General features: G+C 39.8%; 1 protein-coding gene across 6 annotated transcripts in view; it reads right to left on the reverse strand.

The window, feature by feature from the left end:
- The window catches only part of PLA2G4A (phospholipase A2 group IVA), a 177,558-nt gene that overhangs the window by 11,262 nt on the left and 145,278 nt on the right, over positions 1–21,018 (reverse strand). For all 6 annotated transcript variants that reach the window (XM_061634012.1, XM_061634009.1, XM_061634010.1 and 3 more), the window contains 6 exons: positions 19,006–19,143; positions 18,159–18,251; positions 11,187–11,267; positions 9,281–9,523; positions 3,444–3,628; positions 730–925 (listed from right to left, as the gene is read on the reverse strand). In XM_061634012.1, the coding sequence (XP_061489996.1) occupies positions 730–925; positions 3,444–3,628; positions 9,281–9,523; positions 11,187–11,267; positions 18,159–18,251; positions 19,006–19,143 (936 nt within the window). The remainder of the gene's footprint in view (positions 1–729; positions 926–3,443; positions 3,629–9,280; positions 9,524–11,186; positions 11,268–18,158; positions 18,252–19,005; positions 19,144–21,018) is intronic.

Here is a 21,018-nt window from a genome sequence, read left to right on the forward strand (position 1 = left end):
ATAAACCTGCAGGGGGATTTCCTACAGACCATTTTGGAGTCTTCTTGACAGATTAATTGTTCTACCAATGAAAACACATTTATAACTCATCTTTTAATTTTAAAAATTCTTCAACAGTGGCATCTTCATCAAAGCCAGTGCAGTAGTGTGAAAATCAAGGGCCATAGGCCAGGCTACTAGAAGAGCACTTTTAACTTGAATTTTTTGGGGGGGAAATTAGGCAGCTGCCCCAGAACCATTTTATGAAAATCACAGTCCCTAGCAGAAGGTCTTGCTAGCCTGTTCTATAATCGGGTGTCAATCTCTACCATTTGAAGAAAAAAAATCAAGCCCTGGGCCAAATACAGCTACTCTTAACTGTTCCACAACTTTTCTGTGGACCATTTGAATACCGCTTGTGAGCCACAGTGGTCAAAGGACCATAGTTTGGAAACTTCTGATTTAAACAAATAGGTGATAATGAACAGTTTCTTATTTATGTATGAGGGCATTTGAACTTCACTGTCCATTAAAGAGGTATTTTTTTCAATGAGTTCCAGCAGCTACAAAACAGCTCCTTTCACCCTTTCTCTGCTTCTGTAAGAAGCAGAGACCTCTAGCAGATAGGACAAAAGCATGTACACCGGTATTCAAAAAACATGCACATAATTAAGAGGAAAGACACATGTAGAAAGATGTAGCTGTTTAGATGACACAGGGTTATTTTTTTTTAGTTTTTTACCTACTGACCTGGTGCTTTGTAGTCTCTGAAATTTATATTGGCTAAAACAAAGTGAATAATTGTTGGGCAGTCTATGTCAGAAGCAGGATTCTTGGGCTTGAAGACATAGCACTCCTTTAAGCCTTCACGATCAAAAACGTACGGGTCTATTTTGGGGAAAGGAAGGTTGTTCATTTTGGCCCATTTTTCAGCAAGTAAGATTTCCTAGGAAGAAACCAAAGGTTTATATTTTGACACAAAAACGGATATAATTAAAAAGAAAGTTGGGACCAACAGAAATGACATTTGTGGTCACCTCACTTATGCAGAATGGAGATAAAAAACATGACAGTAATGCATAAGTATGGTGGCAGCAAGATAATGGTCTAGTCCACATGCTTGCCTGGCAGGATTATGTGCTTTGTTGCATTGACACCAAGAAAGGCAGCTCCATGTCAAGTGCATTCCCTCCCCTTTTGTTCACACATCGGCTGAACCCAACAGTCATTGCGTGAATGGAATGATTTCCCCATCCTCTCCTCTGCTCACACCACCCAAATCTGCTCCTGAGGGTTGGAGGGACACCCAGAACAGATTTGGGGGGTTGCAGGGAACATGCAGAGACAGTAAAGAGAGAAGTTCCACTGTGTTGAGTGGAAGTCATTCCGCTTGCACAATGACTTAGTTGGATCCAACTCATCATCATTACAAAACATGCCTTCTGTCTGAAAAAGTTCTTATATAGCACTTCCTCTGTGGAAAGGGATTGATGGAAATGAGGTAGTAGGTAATGGATGCTTCTTACAATATTGGATGGTCTCTCACAGGTTCTTTATGGCAAACTGCCAAAAACTGTGAGATACTAGTCTACTTCATTCTTCAAAACCCAACAGCAGAGAGATTGTTTTATCCTTTTCCCACAGTAACATCAAGACTAGAAGAAACTAACTCCAGGAATTTAGCAGAAGATATCTGACTTTGCATACCACAATGCCAACTTTTTAGTATTAGTGCAATATTAAGAGCCTAACTGGGTCTTTAGGAAAACTGTCACTGAGCTTAGCTTGGCTGCAACTGTGAAAAATCTCAAAAGCAGCTGAGGCTGTTACTGACTGAAAAAGAGTAGAACTTTATAAAATAAAAACAGGTATAAGAGAAATGCCCCTGCATCATGAAAGCAACTGCTCTGCAAGTGCTGGAAATTATATAGAAACTTATGGCTTACTTCCCAGTTTTGACATTCTTCCCATGTTCATAAAGGCCATGCCATTTGTTTTAAGAGTCTGTTGTGTCATCTTTACATCACCCGCTATCTTAAAAGTATTAAGTGAGATCTTCCTTATGCTGTCTTGAAGATGTTAAGAGGCTAGACTGTTGCATAGTAAATTCAATAAGAATCCACATCTCCATTGTTGGAAGTAAAAGAACTGTAAATGATACACCTCCACTTTTTCTCATCCCTCTGTGCCTTCCAAGCAAGATTCATGAAGGACTTGAGAAGAATCCAACAATATGAGGAGAAGAAGAAATAGAGGAGACAAGTATCAATTGAGAGCACTTGTGTTTCATGGAGTATTAAACCTTGTGTGAATACAATGTGGCCCAGTGCTTTGGAGACTGGGAGCATCCTATTGATAGGCACACTTGTTTCTCTCTCTCTTCCCCTCCCACATTTGAATTTCCCCAGTTCCATTATGAAAACTGATTATGGTGCAGCATTACATCTATACCAATATTATTATTAATCATAATTGATGCAAACCAGTTTTCAACCTCATTTCTAACCATGGTTGTCATTGCTTCAGCTAACCATGATTAGCATGACCATTAGTACAGGCTTAATGCTGCACCATGTAGATCTGGAGGGGAGGGGAGGGGAGGGAGGGAGATCTGAGGCTTTCCTGAAGTCGTAATCACTATTATGGGATTGGGAGCATTATGTTTGCATTGGGTTTATGTTTCGTTTTAATTATATTGTACCTCCATTGCACCACCTTAAAAGTCAGAAGAGTTCAACATCTGGAGGGCCACTGATTTGTCACAACTGCTCTAAACTTATGAAAAAAATAACATATTCTTTTCACTTTTAAGCTCATGAAAGGTGTGTAAAATGGGCAAATATAATATGTAACAGTATCTAGTACTTTTGACTATACCTCAGATCTACAACATATACATGTAAGCCAGGAGTGGAGAAGTGGATCTGGTGGGAGGTCTGGATCTGAAACTGGCCCACCCTCTGGGTGAGTGGGCTGCACACCTGTCAGTCACCTGACATCATATCACATCAGGTGATTTAAAGATCAAACCACAGGAAAAATATAACTAAAAGTGGAGATAAGAGAAATGTGGCCTGTGCTTTAATAGCAGGCAGAGGGCTATCTCTGATCTTAGCACTAAACACCTACAGTGCTAAGATGAGCAACAGGTGGGCTTGGTTTGCCTAAAATGACCTTGCGGGCCAAATTCAGATGGCTGTCAGATGTAATGTGGGCTGGAGGCTCCCCACAGCTGGCAAATCTATCAAGGGATATATATATTTTTGGTAGGCAAGATACTTTTTTTTCAATTTATGCAGCAAATGTCCAGTATAGGCCAGTCATTCCCCCGGTCCCCAGTCTTTTTATCACATATTTTATTTAGCAATAAATATATATAATGCTTCCAGAAGTGACTTCAAAACTAAAATTATACGTATGCATTTAATCCAGGCCCATGCATGACCTTGGTCTGGATTACTCACCTTAAAAGGAGGACTGGAATCACTGGGACGTGCAGAAAAATCAAATGAGATTATAAGATCAACCCCTCGTTGTGATCTTAAGATAAGTGGATATGGCAGGTTAAATGTAAGTCCACTATCCACAATGTGAATCTTTTTGCTCTTTACATCCAACGGCTCATCTATCCTGACAAACTCATCAGGATCTAGTAACAGTGAGACAAATGTTTTCAGTTGTTAATGAATATAATCAAAACAGATTTCATATATATAAAATATACTTGAAATGCTAATTTAAATGAATTTAAGTAATTTAAATGTATCTAAGCTATTGTCTGATGTTAAGCAAATACTGTAACTAGTCTATGTTTTCACCATGATGAGCCCAATGTGGTTTGTATTAGATGGTTGACATGTAATACCAAATCATCATTTGGTAATACATCAGCAAGCTTTAGTTTCACATATTCTTGCCTTTCATCTCCCTCATTATGTCCAACCTGGTTATACATATGTGCTCTATATATTCATCAGAAATCCTTTCCTCTCATTATCTAAACTACATAAGAACATAAGAAGAGCCTGCTGGATCAGGCCAGTGGCCCATCTAGGCCAGCATCCTGTTCTCACAGTGGCCAACCAGGTGCCTGGGGGAAGCCCGCAAGCAGGACCCGAGTGCAAGAACACTCTCCCCTCCTGAGGCTTCCGGCAACTGGTTTTCAGAAGCATGCTGCCTCTGACTACTACAGAAGTAGAATATCCATAGGGTTAAAGATTTGTTTCATTCTTGTTTGTTACTTGTATTTTTCTTATTCTGTTTATTACATTTATATCCCACCTTTCCTCAAGGAGCTCAAGGTGGGGTACAAACATGACCCTCCCCCTCCTGATTTTATCCTCACAACAACTCTGTGAGGTAGGTTAGGCTGAAAAGCAATGACTGGCCCAAGGCCATCCAGTGAGCTTTATAGCCAAGCGGGGATTTGAACCCTGGTCTCCCAGGTCCCAGTCGACACTCTAACCACTACACCACACTGGCTCTCAAACAAGCACAACAGAATTCCAGATGCTGTAAAAATATCTCTGCTCCATTAAAGTATTAGGGTATCTTTGCTAATGAGAGCCTGTGTAGAATAGTAGCAAGAGTACTGCACTTGTGCTAGGAAGACCAGAGTTCAAATCCTGGCTTGGCAATGAACTTTGGCCAGCCAGTATTTCTCAGCCTGTAACGCCTCACAGTGTTCTTGTGATAATAAAACCCCATGTATGCCATTATAGGATCATTAGAGAGGGACAGCATACAAATATGACTGCTAACTTTTAAAAATGCACATGTTTCATGCAAGTGCACTACTTTATGTATGTTACCAGCACATTGGAGCATTGGGACAAAACACTGTCAGTCTCAAAGGTCTGCTTGATGAAATCCCATTGCATTTCATAAATAGCAAAAATTGAACTATACCTATGAGTAGAATGATAATTTGTTTAACATTGTAAATATCTTTGAAAAACCGTATTTAGATTTCCATTATACCACATGGTGAAGACATGGGCTAAGCATGCTTAAATACATTAAAACCAATGGGCTTCTGTGTTTCATTCTGTGTTTGCTTGTTGCGACAGGGCATACAAGTATTTCTTTATGTCAATCAACTTGCCAAGAAACCTGGTTAGTACTGTTCCCATTTTGCAGATGGAGAACAGAAACCAAGATGACAAATTCCCCAAGTCCACCCTGTAAACAAACAAAAAACCTGGAATTTAACTCAACGGAATCACACACATTGGCTTGGGTACACACATTTCTTTTAAAAGGCATTTGTATTACAATAGTATGAAATTTAGGAGTTAACTAAAATTCACAGTACATTTTAGGCAACAAACAAGATGATTGTTGAGGAATTTAGAATAGAAACAGTCAAGAAATTATTTTAAAGCAGTTGAGGGATGGGGTATTACTCAATTATACTTTATTTTTAGCTCCTCTTAAATATTTATGACTTAGAATAAGCAACAAATACATTAAATAATAAAGCTACATATTACTGCCAATACTGTCTATTGTAAGTTTAGGTTCTTGTTATTTTTTAAAAAGTAGACCCAGTAGCAGAGAAAGATAATAAGTTCTGTTAGTCTGAAGCACTGGCAGGATCAGATCCTGGGGTATTAACTGACATTAACCCAGAGTCCCTCAGTTCAACATAACAGGAACCTCTGGCTTATTACAAACCAGAAACGAAAAAGCTCTTAAGTGGCACACAAGATAAAGAGAGGAGGGGCAACGGAGGAGTTCATTCCTGGCTGTATAAACCATGGTGAATGAAGCCTTGAATGACTGTCCATAACAGATCACCATGTTTTTATTTCTCTGTGGTTTATGAAGCCTTGAAAGATCATTCGAGCCAGGCCTCTGTACAGTAAATGTATAGTAATAAGTTTAGGTATATTTTATAATCAATGTAAGGAGCTGCATGGTGTTTCTGAAGGAGTACCTTAGCATTCCTTTGAGCAAAGTATAGGTATTTTTATACTAATTAGAAGAAATCTTGTCATGTCACAGAGATCCTGTACTGAATTTATTTATTTACAGCATTTGTATGTTGCCCCATAACATGAAGTTCTCTGAACAGCTTAAAATGAAAATCCTGATCAACATTCTCTAATGCTACAGCTTATTTTTTCTTCTTCCAGGTTAAGGCTCAACTAACCGCATCTTCCTAAGTCATACTTATTTATAAGTCATACTGTGTTCTCTGGTGCAATTACTATTTTGGCATACAAAACCAGACTTTGGGTTAGGATTATTCCATCTTAGTCTCACATCTTATTTCCAGATGCTTCTTGTCACAACATGCTGCTTAAACATGTACAGTGCAGTTGCCAGAAACATTATTTACTTTTTTCCAAGGACACTGAACTAAAGAAACAAAGGATATGAGAGAAGTTTTCCCCTAATGGTTCAATTGCTTGCTGTCTCTTCAAGGGTGAGTTTAAGGAAAGTCACAGAGGGAAACTATTTTGAGAACTTTCAGCACAGCCATACTTAATGCAGAATAGTTCCGTCTGCTTTAACTTTTAACTAAATTGGCACAGGGGAGGCAGTTGTTCAGGGTTGTTAAAACAAAAAGGGATTGCGAAGAACTCCAAAAAGACCGCTCCAAACTGAGTGAATGGGCGGAAAAATGGCAAATGCAATTCAATATAAACAAGTGTAAAATTATGCATATTGGAGCAAAAAATCTTAATTTCACATATACGCTCATGGGGTCTGAACTGGCGGTGACCAACCAGGAGAGAGACCTCGGGGTTGTAGTGGACAGCACGATGGAAATGTGGACCCAGTGTGCGGCAGCTGTGAAAAAGGCAAATTCCATGCTAGCGATAATTAGGAAAGGTATTGAAAATAAAGCAGCTGATATCATAATGCCGTTGTATAAATCTATGGTGCGGCCGCATTTGGAATACTGTGTACAGTTCTGGTCGCCTCATCTCAAAAAGGATATTATAGAGTTGGAAAAGGTTCAGAAGAGGGCAACCAGAATGATCAAGGGGATGGAGCGACTCCTTACGAGGAAAGGTTGCAGCATTTGGGGCTTTTTAGTTTAGAGAAAAGGCGGGTCAGAGGAGACGTGACAGAAGTGTATAAAATTATGCATGGCATTGAGAAAGTGGATAGAGAAAAGTTCTTCTCCCTCTCTCATAATACTAGAACTCGTGGACATTCAAAGAAGCTGAATGTTGGAAGATTCAGGACAGACAAAAGGAAGTACTTCTTTACTCAGCGCATAGTTAAACTATGGAATTTGCTCCCACAAGATGCAGTAATGGCCACCAGCTTGGATGGCTTTAAAAGAAGATTAGACAAATTCATGGAGGACAGGGCTATCAATGGCTACTAGCCATGATGGCTGTGCTGTGCCACCCTAGTCAGAGGCAGCATGCTTCTGAAAACCAGTTGTCAGAAGCCTCAGGAGGGGAGAGTGTTCTTGCACTCGGGTCCTGCTTGCGGGCTTCCCCCAGGCACCTGGTTGGCCACTGTGAGAACAGGATGCTGGACTAGATGGGCCACTGGCCTGATCCAGCAGGCTCTTCTTATGTTCTTAAGTTTCAGATGCAGAAATTAGCCCAGAATCAGCTGTATCCAAGGACCTTGTCATTTCCAGTAGTTGATGTTCCAAAAATAAAATAGTGTTAACACTTTTGAGATTGTTGTCCAAAAAGGGATTACAAAGAAATGAGAGGAGTCACAGTGTTTTTCTTGGTTTTTCCTTTGCATAAGAGGGAAGAGGATATTCTGATCAGCCAAAAGATTTTATAGCCGGATTGACAAACAGAGAAGGGGCCAGCCTCTTTCAAAAGGATTAGCAGACATTCATACCCTTCATGTGATAGCAGCATTATGACGAGATGACTTCCTTTTATAATCAAGCAACCATAGATCTAATTTCCACAGACAGGTTATCAGTCAAGATCACATGCACATCTGTTGATGCCTTGTGATGACTCTACACCAGACGAACAAGCTCCATTACAAAGCATTAAGGACAAGGTGATATGAAAGTTCTGTCTGTGGTACAAGACCTGTCCTGGCCCACTCACACTTGCAAGTCATTGTTCGGTGTTGCAAATACCAAGAGGTGTAGACACACATGAACCAACCCTAGAAAAAGACATGCAAACTGATACCACTGAAAGTGCACTCCTTGTCTAAACCAAGAAAGAAAGAAAGTCTGGGTGGTACCAATGGACCAGAACTGGACAACCAACAGGCCACCCAAAAGCACATATTGTCCTCCTATGACATGATGTGTAGCTGTAAAGTTGTATAAAGATCTACTCAAAACTTAAAACTGTCACCCAATAACTTCCCTCTACCATTTTTCAACATTCTACTGTTTAAGATAGATGTCCACTTTTATTCTTTCTGCAAATATTAGGATTAGATATTTATAAACACCTATAAGCAGATAAAAAATATTTAGCAGAGCACAGATGGAAATGATGAGACAGCCACTCGAAAGAGGCATTTGTATTAACAAATGCTTTTCTAGATGTTTTTGTGTTATTTGAATGTTTAAGCTGCAGTTCTATACTCACCTAAGAGTATGTCCCACTGAACTCAGTGGGGCTTACTTTTGAGTAGACACATTTAAGATTGCACTGTTAAACATAATTTATAATCCCATGATGACAAGCAATTCCATTTTACCTAATGACTTTTAAAATAAGGAATAATTGCTACTTAGAGATCCTGGTTCTAAGCATCAATAGGATAATATGAGATTTTTAACTGCAGGTACATAAACTGTACACTCAAATAATACATGTGAATAACTGTGCAAGTGTACAGCTCAACTGTTTGTTGTACCCAGGTACAGATTGTATACTTGTTGAATGTAATGTGTGAACAGGGCCCTGCTGATAAAACAGCAGTAAGGAAACATCTGGCCTGCAGACGTAATTAGGCCCAACAGGGCTCATAATTTGGCCTGAGAGGCTGTTCTCCCCACCTGCCCTATGCCTGACACCATATATGTCACTTGTTCGCTCAGGCAGTAAAGATGCACCTCCCTGCCAAAAGCAGGGTTTGCTGACACTTTAACTTTGTCCACATGGATCTGGTCCACCAGCTGGAAAAGGTTCCCCGCCCCTATAATAAAGGAACCTAATTACAGGCACTCTCATTAAACGAAAGCTGTGACTATGCCAACTTATTTGGAAGCCAGTCTCACCAAAAGTGACACTTCCTTCTGAATAAACATGCATAGGGTTGTGCTGCATTTAACATTTGCGGTTCACATGATCAGTCTCCTTCATGGGAGGGGCAGCAGAATGAAGGAAGTACGTGTACTGACCTGCCACCGCAGTATCCATTTCATCTTCCTCAACAGATTCTTGTGTACCAAGGCCAGCCAATGGGGAATATGGATAGTACGTGTTGAGATTCAAGCCCAGCATAAAATTATGTACTTTGCCCGCACGCCCTTCTCGGGTGGTGAAAAGGGCACTGTCGCCCACCAGAGCCATAAACATACGCTGCACCCAGCTTTCTTGGCTGCTCTGTTCATGTTCCTCTTGAGCATCCGGGTTTTCTGTGCCTGTACGGAGAAGATCAGCCAAAAAGAACATCAGCACATAATGTAACAAGCCAAAACAGCTCTTCTTGAATTAAAGTTTTAATGAAACTACCACCGTCACAGAAAGTGAAATAAAAGCCTGTGGACTCAGGCAATTTTTCTGATGAACCTAATACCAAACAGAAAAGCCTCCACAAAAACATGTAATTCACAAAGTGACTTCTACTATTTCAAAAGGCAGTCGGCAGTATCCTTTACCTTTCTTCTTGTTCCTTATTCTGTGAGAGCAACACACGCTACACTCTGAGAGGCTATCTATGAGGTGGGGTTACATTGATTTACAATATAAAGAAAGGATACTTTCATAGACCTGAATGGCCTGACATTTTACATATCAAAGTATATCCTAGACACATGAATAAATGCCAGGGAAGATTAAAATCTCTCCTGAGCCTTGACTGGCTCAGAAAGCAAAGGGCCAGATCCACTCCTCAGTCAGGATGCCAAATCTTTCATCACTTCCACTGATTGCCTGTTAAGCTTGTCGCTTTCTAAGAGCTTTCTCTGAGCTTTCTCTGATAGGTCACATAGATCTGCTTGCACCTTTTCTCAATGAATCAACTTTATAGTGGAGTAAAACTAAGATCATAGGCAGCCATACTTGAATCCAGATCTGGGACTGGGTTTTTCCATAACATTACTCTGACAACTTAGCTAAAACAGACGGCCAGATTCCTGACATTTACACTAGATGTAGCCAATACAACATCTCACACTGCCTTCTCACTGTAGGGACCTATATTAGACAATCTTATTTCCTTCATAGCTTAAGCAGAGTTCTGGGGCTGGAGTTTTCTGGTTCACAGCTCAGTATCTGCAAAACTATGTAAGCCTGTCTGTTGCTTAGAGAAAAAAACTAATCAAACTGTCTCTAATCTCTTGTGGTAGTGTATCACAAGTTCAATATCAATCTGATTGAAAACCCAACTCAGCTGAAATGTTCTTGAGTATGGTTTTGGTGTGACAGAGCAGCTAAGAAGACTGAGCTAAGTATCAGGAAGTCCCTGATTCAAACCTCACCTTTGCCTTAAACCCAATATTATTATTATTTATTAAATTTATATCCCCCCTTCCAGAAAGAGCCCAGGGTGACAAAGAACAATCCTAACCTGGCCCAGGGGACAACCAGAGCAGCGCGGATACTGCCACATCCAAAGCTCTACCAGCTTCTGTCAGTCAGAATATAAGGTGGAGAGGTGTTTGGCTGCACCAGCTCTACGCTGGCACAGTAGAGGGGCCAGTTTTGGCCCCTCACCTGGCTATGGATTGGCTTAGGATCCAGTAGATCCTTGGCTGATCTACCCCGACAACTGGAAGCCCATTTCCAGGCCCTATGGTAGCTACTGCCCAATACGGCAGAGGTTAGGGCTCCTCCACAGCAGAGCCCCCCCCCATCAGTAGCCTTCCTCCCTGCCATGGAAAAGGAGCCCACATTTCATCTTAACACCCAAAACACACACACTTTTCCCATCTTCACGAAGCACTTCATCAAAAAGCGGCCTATTCCTTTTGCTACTTCTTAATAACATATGACCTGAAGTCTTCCTTTTTAATAGTCTTGTTTTAGTGGGACACATCAATAAAAATATTTCTAGGTAGTGTCACATTTGGTGACCATTCTTACCTTTTGGTCCCTGTGACTCATCATCGCTATCTGAATCGCTACCTGATATTTTCTGTGGAAAGTGCTGCGACCTGATATTTTCTGTGGAAAGAAGCCAAAAAATACTTTGGTACTTCAAATGGTGAATAGGAACATAGAGAGAATAGCAACTTCAGGTGGTATGCAAGTGTTTGGAAGGAGGCAGTAACACTGTCATAAAGTTAGCTTTAGATTATTTATTATTTTATTCCAAAGGATTTTCCATATCCCTAAAAGCCAACCGAACACTTAGCACAAAGGGTCGTAAAGATATGGGGCTTCCTTATGTTTTTCTCACTTTAAAATATACAATCAGAGAAGAACACTAATTTAAACCTGAGTAGAAAAATCATGGCTAACTGGCATTATATGAAACTAGCCAACCTAATACTCAACCTTTTGACTTTTCAGATTAACACAAATATAAATTAGTAGTTTAGGATTGCCTTGCTTTGTATGATTCCACGGTGATAGAGAGACCATTTTGTTTATTATCCCCTTTTACTCAAAGGGCTTTCTATCTGCATATTTGGCAACAGAGGGATTGGAAGAGAGAGAGGCAGTTATGGAAGCATATATTGCCTAAGTATCATGCTATTAGCAGCAAAAGCAGCTGTTACAAAAGAGCCAATATGCAAAGACTCCCATCTCAATCTCTTCTTGACCCATCCCTGTTGCTGAAGTCTTCAAACCTGCCCATTAGAACCACACCAAGGCTCTGTTCTACATTGCCTAAGTGGTGTGGCTGCTGCCACAAAGCCATTCCATGTCTGGCTCCCACATTACCACCGTAACATATCAAAACTTCCACATGTGTAGCAAGGCTGCATCACAACAGTCTTTTGCCCTTTTGTAGGTACTGCTGATAGAAGATGCAATGTGGGCTGCAACATAAGAAGGTTTTATATCTCACCTTGGCAACAAGAAGCCAGCCATGGAGAGAGCAACCACATTGCTGAGGTAACATATGGACCAAGCTCAAAGCAGCAAGGAAGGGTTTCTGAAACTCTACCTCTGGGTTTGGATCCTTCCCACAGCAGCATCCCCTTTGATAGATGAAGTGGCATATTGTACTGACATCTGATCCTGTGTTAATATTCTGGTTAGTTAATTAACAGATAATAAACCAGAGTTTCCCATTTAGTATGTAATGGGAAACTGTGCTTTAAACCAAGCCAAATGAAGCAGTGATGTCAGCACATGGCAGGGATGGGAGCAGATAGAATCATAGATAAGCAGTGTGTCACCTCAACTGTCACGAGCAGGTTCATAAACCACAGTTTATGTAACCAGAATGTATGGCCGAAATGGGAAATTGCTTTTCACTCGCACTAGAAACATCTCAGCTTGTCTTACAACTCTTGCTACGTTATCTCAACATTTCATTATGAAACTGTCTCAGATTGGGTAGGTTTAATTTTCAATAGTTCTTTTACCTCACAAAACAGTGTTTAAATTGGGAGGGGTTTGCATTTCAGAAAATAAACAGATAGGTTCCTCAAAACTGTATTTGATTACAATGACTTTTACTGGAGTCATGCCCTCAAGTAATTTACATCTGCGTGGCTGTCTCTGTTATCAATATCAGGGTTATGTCATGGCAGATTTACATACAGTACCTTGCAAAAGTAATCAGACCCATGACCAATGCTCTCATATTACTGAATTACAAATGGTACATTGTAATTTCGTTCTGTACAATATTTTATTTTGAAACACTGAAACTCAAAATCAATTATTGTAAGGTGGCATTGGTTTTATGCTGGGAAATGTTTGTAAGAAACATAAAAAACTGAAACATGTTGCTTGCATAAATATTCAACCCCTGTACTGTGGAAGCTCTCAGTTTACACAGATGAAATAAATTGCCCTATCGAGGACACAGTTACCTTACCATTGGCCTCCACCTGTGAACCATTAAAGTTGCCGTCACATTATCAGGATAAAAACCCTACTGTTGAAGGATCACTGGTCGGGCTATGGATCTGAAGGGAAATGAAGACCAAAGAACATTCTACAGAAGTGAGAGATAATGTAATACAAATGTGTAGATTAGGAAAAGGGTACAGAATAATGATCAGGAAATGGAAGCTGCATCACACCACCCAGGCACTGCCAAGAAAAGGCCGTCCCTCAAAACTCAGCACTCAAACAAGAAGGAGACTTGTGAGAAAAGCCACAGAGAGGCCAACAATCACTTTGAAGGGGCTACAGCGTTCAGTGCCTGGGAGTGGAGTAATGGTGCACCAGTCAACCTTATCAAGAGCTCTGCATAACACTGGCTTGTATAAGAGGGTGGCAAGAAAGAAGCCGTTACTCAAAAAGTACCATCTGAAAGCATGTCTGGAGTTTGCCAGAAAGTATGAGAGTGCCCAGGTACGATGTGGGAAAAGGTTTTGTAGTCAGATGAGATTAAGATAGAGCTTTCTGGCCAAAACTCAAAGCACTATGTGTGGCACAAACCTAACACTGCCCATGCCTCAACACACACCATTCCTACAGTGAAATATGGTGGCAGCAGCATCATGCTGTGGGGATGCTTCTCATCGGCAGGGACTGGGCATCTTGTTAAAATTGAAGGAAGAATGGGTGGAGCAAAATACAGGGAAATACTGCGAGAGAACCTGCTTCAGTCCACTAAAAAACTGAAGCTTGGGAGGAAATTCACTTTTCAGCAGGACAATGATCCCAAGCACAAGGCCAAAGCAACCCTGATATGGCTCAAGAACAAAAAGATGAATGTCCTACAGTGGCCCAGTCAAAGTCCTGATCTCAATCCCATTGAGAATCTGTGGTGCTCTTTGAAAATTGCCATCCACGACGTCCAACCAACCTGAACGACCTGGAGTGAATCTGCCAAGAAGAATCAGCCAAAATCCCTCCAACACTGTGCAAAGCTGGTACATACGTATTTCAAAAGTCTTAAAGCTGTTATTGCAGTGAAAGGTGGCTCTACCAACTATTAATGTGTGGAGGCTGAATACTTATGCAAGCAATATGTTTCAGTGTTTTATGTTTCTTACAAACATTTCCCAACATAAAACAAATGATTCTGAGTTTCAGTGTTTCAAAATAAAATATCACACAGAACAAATTTACAATGTACCATTTGTAATTCAGTAATACGAGAGCATTGGTCAGGGGTCTGATTAGTTTTGCAATATAAATTGAAATAATAAATTGAAATAATAAATAATAAATAAATAAGGCACTGTATTTTCCATGTGATTTTCCCAGATTCACAGTTACTCAAACACTCCTCAGACCATTTTCAATGCCATCGTACCTTTACAATAGTAAAGGCAAAGCAACAGACATTTAAGGGGAATGACGGAATGAGAGACAGGACCAAAATTAAAAAAAAACCCAACCCCTATAAAGGAAATATCCAGGATTTTTGTAGTTCCTTGGCTATAATCCAACAAAAGAATTAGGCATGCCTAAGCCCAATGAACTCAATGGACTGAAGTGTGCTTATTTGTTTTTGCAATTGGCTTTTTTTACAAATTTGAGGTCCAATTTCAGTGCCTTTGAAATAAGGTTTATAACTATTGATTTCAATGGAGTCAGGGGTGCTTCCAACAAGGGATTTAGTTTAGAATTGCCATACTTCATTCTTTTTCTCTTTTTATGGGGTGTCCACACACCATTATTGCCATCCAGTCATTGCCATCCTGTATTTTCTCTGTGTTTTTCAGTATTTTCTCAGATCACATTTTCCAGGACAACAGAAGAGTACCACAATCTCCACAGCTGTAGAAGCCTTTAGCACTGCACTTGTCTCTTTAGAAGTGGCAGGCTTTTGACATGGGCAGTAACATGTCATGCTGGTGAACAAATTCCAGTTCAGCAATAACTGTTCACTATAATCTTTGCAAAAAGCGGACTTCCGGGAAGGGTGACTTCGCTTGTGCCTGCTTTTGGGACGGGTTCCCGCCTCAAAAGAAGCTTATTCAGATATAAATCAGTCAGAACATTTTTTTTTTGACTGATGAAATTTCTCCCGGGCAGGGAGAAACGTAGAGATCAACCTCAAAAGCCTGTTTTTGTTGGGAGGACTGGATTTCATTAATTTATGAGATAAGGTCCAGCCAACAATGCCGGACGGACTTCCTAACAAGCTCTATCTGCTTAAGCGATACGTTTATCTTTTCTTTAAAGAGAGAACGGACTAACAGGCAAGCACCCTTCTTTCTATTATTTTTTTTACTTCGTTTAAATTGTTGCAGCGAAAGGAGATTTGTCAGATTGATCGGCTTTGGACAACTTCTGGGTGAGATATAGCTCTTCTCTGTTATTCACGAAATTAACAGCTTATCTCTGTTTCTGTCGCAAAAAGCTGTCCTGGAAGTGCATTCTAAAGATAATAAACAGAAGAGGGATTTCTATTCCTGATTTCTATTCCGAGGAATATTATATTGTCTGGGACTATTCTCTTTTTGGTCTATTTTATTTTGACGAATCTGCTTCTTCACGACGCCACTAACTGTTTTGATGCTGGGAACTAAATTTGTTTTGCATTCTTGAACATAGAGAGATAAGGCAGGTTGCTCTGTTTATACTGTGATGTCATCAAGCCTGGAATATTAACCCAATTGTTGCTGAAATAAGAAGTGGCTCTTTTTTATTTTTGTTTTGCTTTGTTTTCGTGGTTTTAAAAATGGCAATCAAGAAAGTGGCTGAGAATCTGGAAGTAATTATGTTTCAGAAAATAATGGATGAGATTGAGATAACGAAACAAACCCTGCGACAGGGTAGTAAGGAGCTGAAAATTGAACTGAGCAAAATGACGCAGGAGCTTAAAGAAATAGGGGATCCTGTGAGAGAGGAGAATGAGATCAGAGATGAGAAAAGAAAAAATAAAGGGAAGATACAAGCCCTGGAGATTGGAACAAATGTGGAATTGGAAAAAGATCTGGAGTTTATGGATTTTAGAAATAAAATCTACTGTTTGGAATTTAACGTTATCTCTGAAGAAATTAATGAAGATATTAGAGATAAAGTTATCAATGGCTTGGATAATCTTCTGGACTGGAATGACGTGATGGAGCTTGATATAGAGAAAATCTATGGAATTAACTGCAGCCATGTGACAATGGAAAAACTCTTAAGAGATGAGCCAGTGCATTTTGTAAAAAAGAAGAACACAGTATTTCAGCAACTTATTCAGAATGGATGGCAAGAAAATATTTGGGATAGAGGAAATTCCCATCAGACTCTTATTATATGACTATGGCTACAACAGCAAGATTATTATGGAATACTGATAATGGAAGATTGGACACTGAAATTACTGGACTTAACAGGACTATTGAAGAAGGAAGATGGAACTAATAGGGATAATGGAATAATGGCTATTGAAATTATTGGACCTAACAGATTCTGATGAGATGGATTAATCGAAATGTTTATTTGGACTATGGTTATGACAATAAGATTATTATAATTATTAACGAGATGGATTAATTGACATGTTTATTTGGAGAAAAATTGATAGATATATTTCTTAAATAATTGAAACCTCTCTTTGACTTTTTGTGGAAAGAATAAAGTAATGTTTATGAGATTTGATGATTAATTAAGATAACTACTGGAGGAAAGTGATTTTATAATATGATTTAAGAGACAGGATTGTTATATATTGTAGACCTATAACTGATTTGATCTGTGACAAATGGGAAGTCAACATTTTATTTTTTTTTGTTTAATCATTTTTGTTTTGTTTTGTTTTTTGTCTTTGAATGTTTTATGATTTTGTTTTCTATGTTTTATGAAAATTTGAATAAAAATTATTGTAAAAAATATATATATATATAATCTTTGCAAAAAGCATAATTTTATGACCCATTATTTTTAGTCTTTAACCCTTTCTAGTGATCTGTACTAATGAAAGAGAGGTATAGTGCTACAACACCATAATTTATTTATTTGTACAGTTTTTTTAAAAAAAACGTTTCCTCCACCGCTGCCCTTAAATCTTGCCAAAATAGCAATGGCCAGGAAGTGGCTATGAAACTGCCTTCAAGTTGATTGCAACTTATGGCGACCCTAAGAATAGGGTGTTCATGGCAAGCGGTATTCAGAGGGGGTTTACCATTGCCTTCCTCTGAGGCTGAGAGGCAGTGACTGGCCCAAGGTCACCCAGGGAGGTTCATGGCTATGTGGGGATTTGAACTCTGGTCTCCCAGATCATAATCCAACACACAAACCCCTACACCACACTGGCTATAGATAGTGCATTATTGTAGTATAGGGCTATGGCACCATAACATAAACATTAGCATATTTGAGGTAGGGACCTGTCATACCTGTTCTTTGCAAATAAATACAATTTATTGTTATCATCATCATCACCATTATCATTATCATTCCTCTAAACATGAAGGTTGCCTATAGGTCTCATAACTAGTAGCCACTGAGAGATTAACTTTCTGCAGGAGCTACAAAGCTTCCATCTGAAGGAAGTCAGAGGATAAAATGGGATGGGGGAGAACCAGGCATGCCACCTTGAGCTCCTAGGTGGAAATAAACATAACAAATATTAGAATTGTTCTGGAAAGAGCCTCACTACAGCTAAAGGAACAGCTTGTGCTCCTGGATCCACCTATGTTTCTTGATGTTCAGGTGCATCTCTGGCCTTTTTAAAGAACTGTCTTGTGGGCTAGCTGTGCCTTTTATTGGGAAAGGAGGACCTGGCCAGCCATCAGGATACACGTCCTTGTAACCTCTAAGGTGGGTTACTGCAATATACTCTACACAGCAACCAAACTGCTGACAGACATTGGCCACAGTGGCCATATGACAGCAATCTTAAAGAGATGCAATACTTGGCAATGAGTTTACAGGCTCAGCTCAGTGCTGGTTCCAACCTTAGAATTAAAGCCAAAAATGACCACAGGATATGCAAAATGTAAGAGTGGTTCTTGCAGGATATTATGTTTATTATGGCATTACCTAGTTCTTCTTCCATTGTGGGTCCTTTATTTTGAGAATTGGAAACTCCAAGGACTCTGTTGAATAATATAGCAAATGCACTTCCCCAAACACCTGAAAAATTGAAATCTTATTTAATGTTTATTATAAACAACGATAATATTTATTAATTTAAAAGCACCTAATATTGCACTAGACTAGATGTCAGGAATGGGATAAATGAGAGGGGCAATCATCATGAGTGCAACGCAGCTACATGCTTGAAGAATCAGAGGTCAAGCTTTACACTACAGAAACTTCCTGTTGACACTTTTGAGACACTAGGCTTCATCCATTAGACTGGGGAAGTCAAAGACAACCCACACATGATGCTAGTCATCCTTCTCTTGTTGCTGAAACCCACAGAAAGCTTTTTTTTTCATCAACCAAGTGGTCTTACTGCTCCCCTATCTATACAAAATATCCCCAGGAGTTAAGACAAGTAGTTATTTTTGGCCACAGTTCTGATACACAATTGCATCTTCCTAAGTAATACTCAGAGCAGATCCAGTGAAATTAATGAACATGACTAACTTAAGTCTATTAATTCCAATGAGACTACTAGATTGAACACAATCAATTCCAAAAAGTTGCAACCCAGCCTCTAAAGCTTTAACTGACCCCCCCTCCATTCTATTATGTGGGGATAGCACTGGATTATCTTTTCTACAGATTTCCTACTGTTTTGCCATAGTTTGTCCGGGGGGGGGGAAAACACTAGAAAAATTCTAGGGGGAAACCCCCCACTAAAATACAGAACTGGAACTCAAATTACCGACAGATGCTTGGTTATTATTCATTTTCTGACAAAATTTACTCAGTTACTTACCCATTAAGAAATGCAAGGGGTTCTCTTTATATTTTTTCACTACTGTTCCCATAAAAAATTTACTGCCAAACAAATTAGGAGCCATGAAGGTACCATATTTAGCCATCCCAATCTCATAGGGACTGAATTCCACCCAATCTGTAAATAATAATAAAAAATAAAAAGGGCACTGGTTAGCACAGAGAAAACCATTAGGAAGGATTTCATATACTGAAGGAAGAGGACATGTGTGCAAAGGACTCCCAAGGCTCAATGGAATCCTGATTTCCTACCCGCCCACCTTCTCATATGTCAGGAACTGCTAATCACTGCTCTATGTGGTTGTGTGTATAACTGCAGCCTCTCAAAGAATCTCAGGAGCTGCTGGAATCTTTGTGTGGCTACTTTCCCCATGTGGTGAACCACTGAACTCCAGGTGGCAGCTCTCTCTGTGAAGAACCTTCTGGACTGACTGCGCCCTCCCAGGCTGACCCATGAATCTTTCTGGGCAGGAAGGGGTGTACAGGGTTTTTTTTTCCCAGCTGAGCTTTGTTTGAGTAAGAAGGTATTCCTGAACTCAGGTATGCTTGCTTCTTTTTCAGTCCTGCCTTCTGGCTTGCCCCTAAATCTGGTTTGTTCTTCAGCCCTGTCTATTGGCTTGTCCCAGAGCTCCGACCTTACCTCAGATTGCTGCCCATGATCCAACTCTGACAATACACACACGAGAGCACAGGCAACTAAGGGAGCAACTAAGGAGAGGCAGAGAAGCTGTGGTCCTCTCAATGTTACTGAAATCCACCTTCTATCAGCGACAGCCAGCCTGATCATAGTTCAGCAACACGTGGAGGGCTACAGGTTCCTCATTAGAGGAACTGGAGATTGATGTAAGCTTTCCTTATCTTCATCCAGCCCTCTCTCTTACTTTGATACTAGTCAGCCTTTGAGCAAGAGTTACCTGCGCTGATCAAGTGAGAAGGGCTGGGTGGGGATACAAGAGGCATACATAAACCTCTCATTCCTCCAATGGCCACTTTTGCTGTCTGTGTAAGAAGAGGAGGTGGGTGGAAAAACAAGAGCTCTTTTTGGCTTATGGGAATCCTCTGTTTCTAATTGCTATGCCTTTGATGGACTCTGGATTGTGTCCATAATATGAAAACACTTACAGATGACTTGGATCTTTTTGAAAGATGGGGGTGGAGAAATGCTTCAGAAGTACAGCTGCCTAACAGTCATTACAAAAACCAACAAGTAAAAAAGACTGAACATCTTACACTTGATTCAGATGCCATTATACATGCACTCTCGAAGAAAGAAAACCCAACATAAAAATAAACTAAATTGGAGGCAACACTTCATTGAATATGTTCATTAATGAGAATCACGTGAATGTGTTTATCTGGACAAAACAATTTTATAACCAATGTTCTGTTGCCTGCAGCCATTATCTCACACCTTTCAAGGGTCTTTGAACAGTCTTAAGGCACCTTAAAAACAACAACAGCTGTTGTGTAGCACAAGCTTTCATGGACTATAGCCTATTCAGATGCATAAAGCATTATATTCAGTTGAAGTACATATTATTTATGTAACACAGAAAGAGAGAGAGAATACACAGTAATGCTATGGGCCATAAAATGCAAGAGATAGAGTCTGTGATGTTTCTCTAAACATAGGCAAGATAATTACAGTGACCATTCACAACAGCAATAATTGGTAATAACACAATCTTTCTAGCTTCAGTATGCTAATTAATTTAATACCTGTTAAAGTCAATCCTGGCTCCAAACATGAGTCCAAAATAAGTAGAATTTCTAGTCCACAAATTTCACACTAGAGTCTGTCTTTGAGGACTGAGTGGGGAAGGGCAAATGGTGAATGTTTGGTTAGCAAGAGTATCTTGGGAAACTGAAATATTCAACCCGCTAAATGAAGATATTTGGATCTGATGAAATGGGCTCTAGTGCACTGATGCTTTACACCATAATAAATCAGTTAGCCTTGTTTTTGCTGCAACAGACTACCAGGGCTATCCCT

Source organism: Rhineura floridana, chromosome 6, assembly GCF_030035675.1.
Source record: "Rhineura floridana isolate rRhiFlo1 chromosome 6, rRhiFlo1.hap2, whole genome shotgun sequence".
Classification (NCBI taxonomy): Eukaryota; Metazoa; Chordata; class Lepidosauria; order Squamata; family Rhineuridae; genus Rhineura; species Rhineura floridana.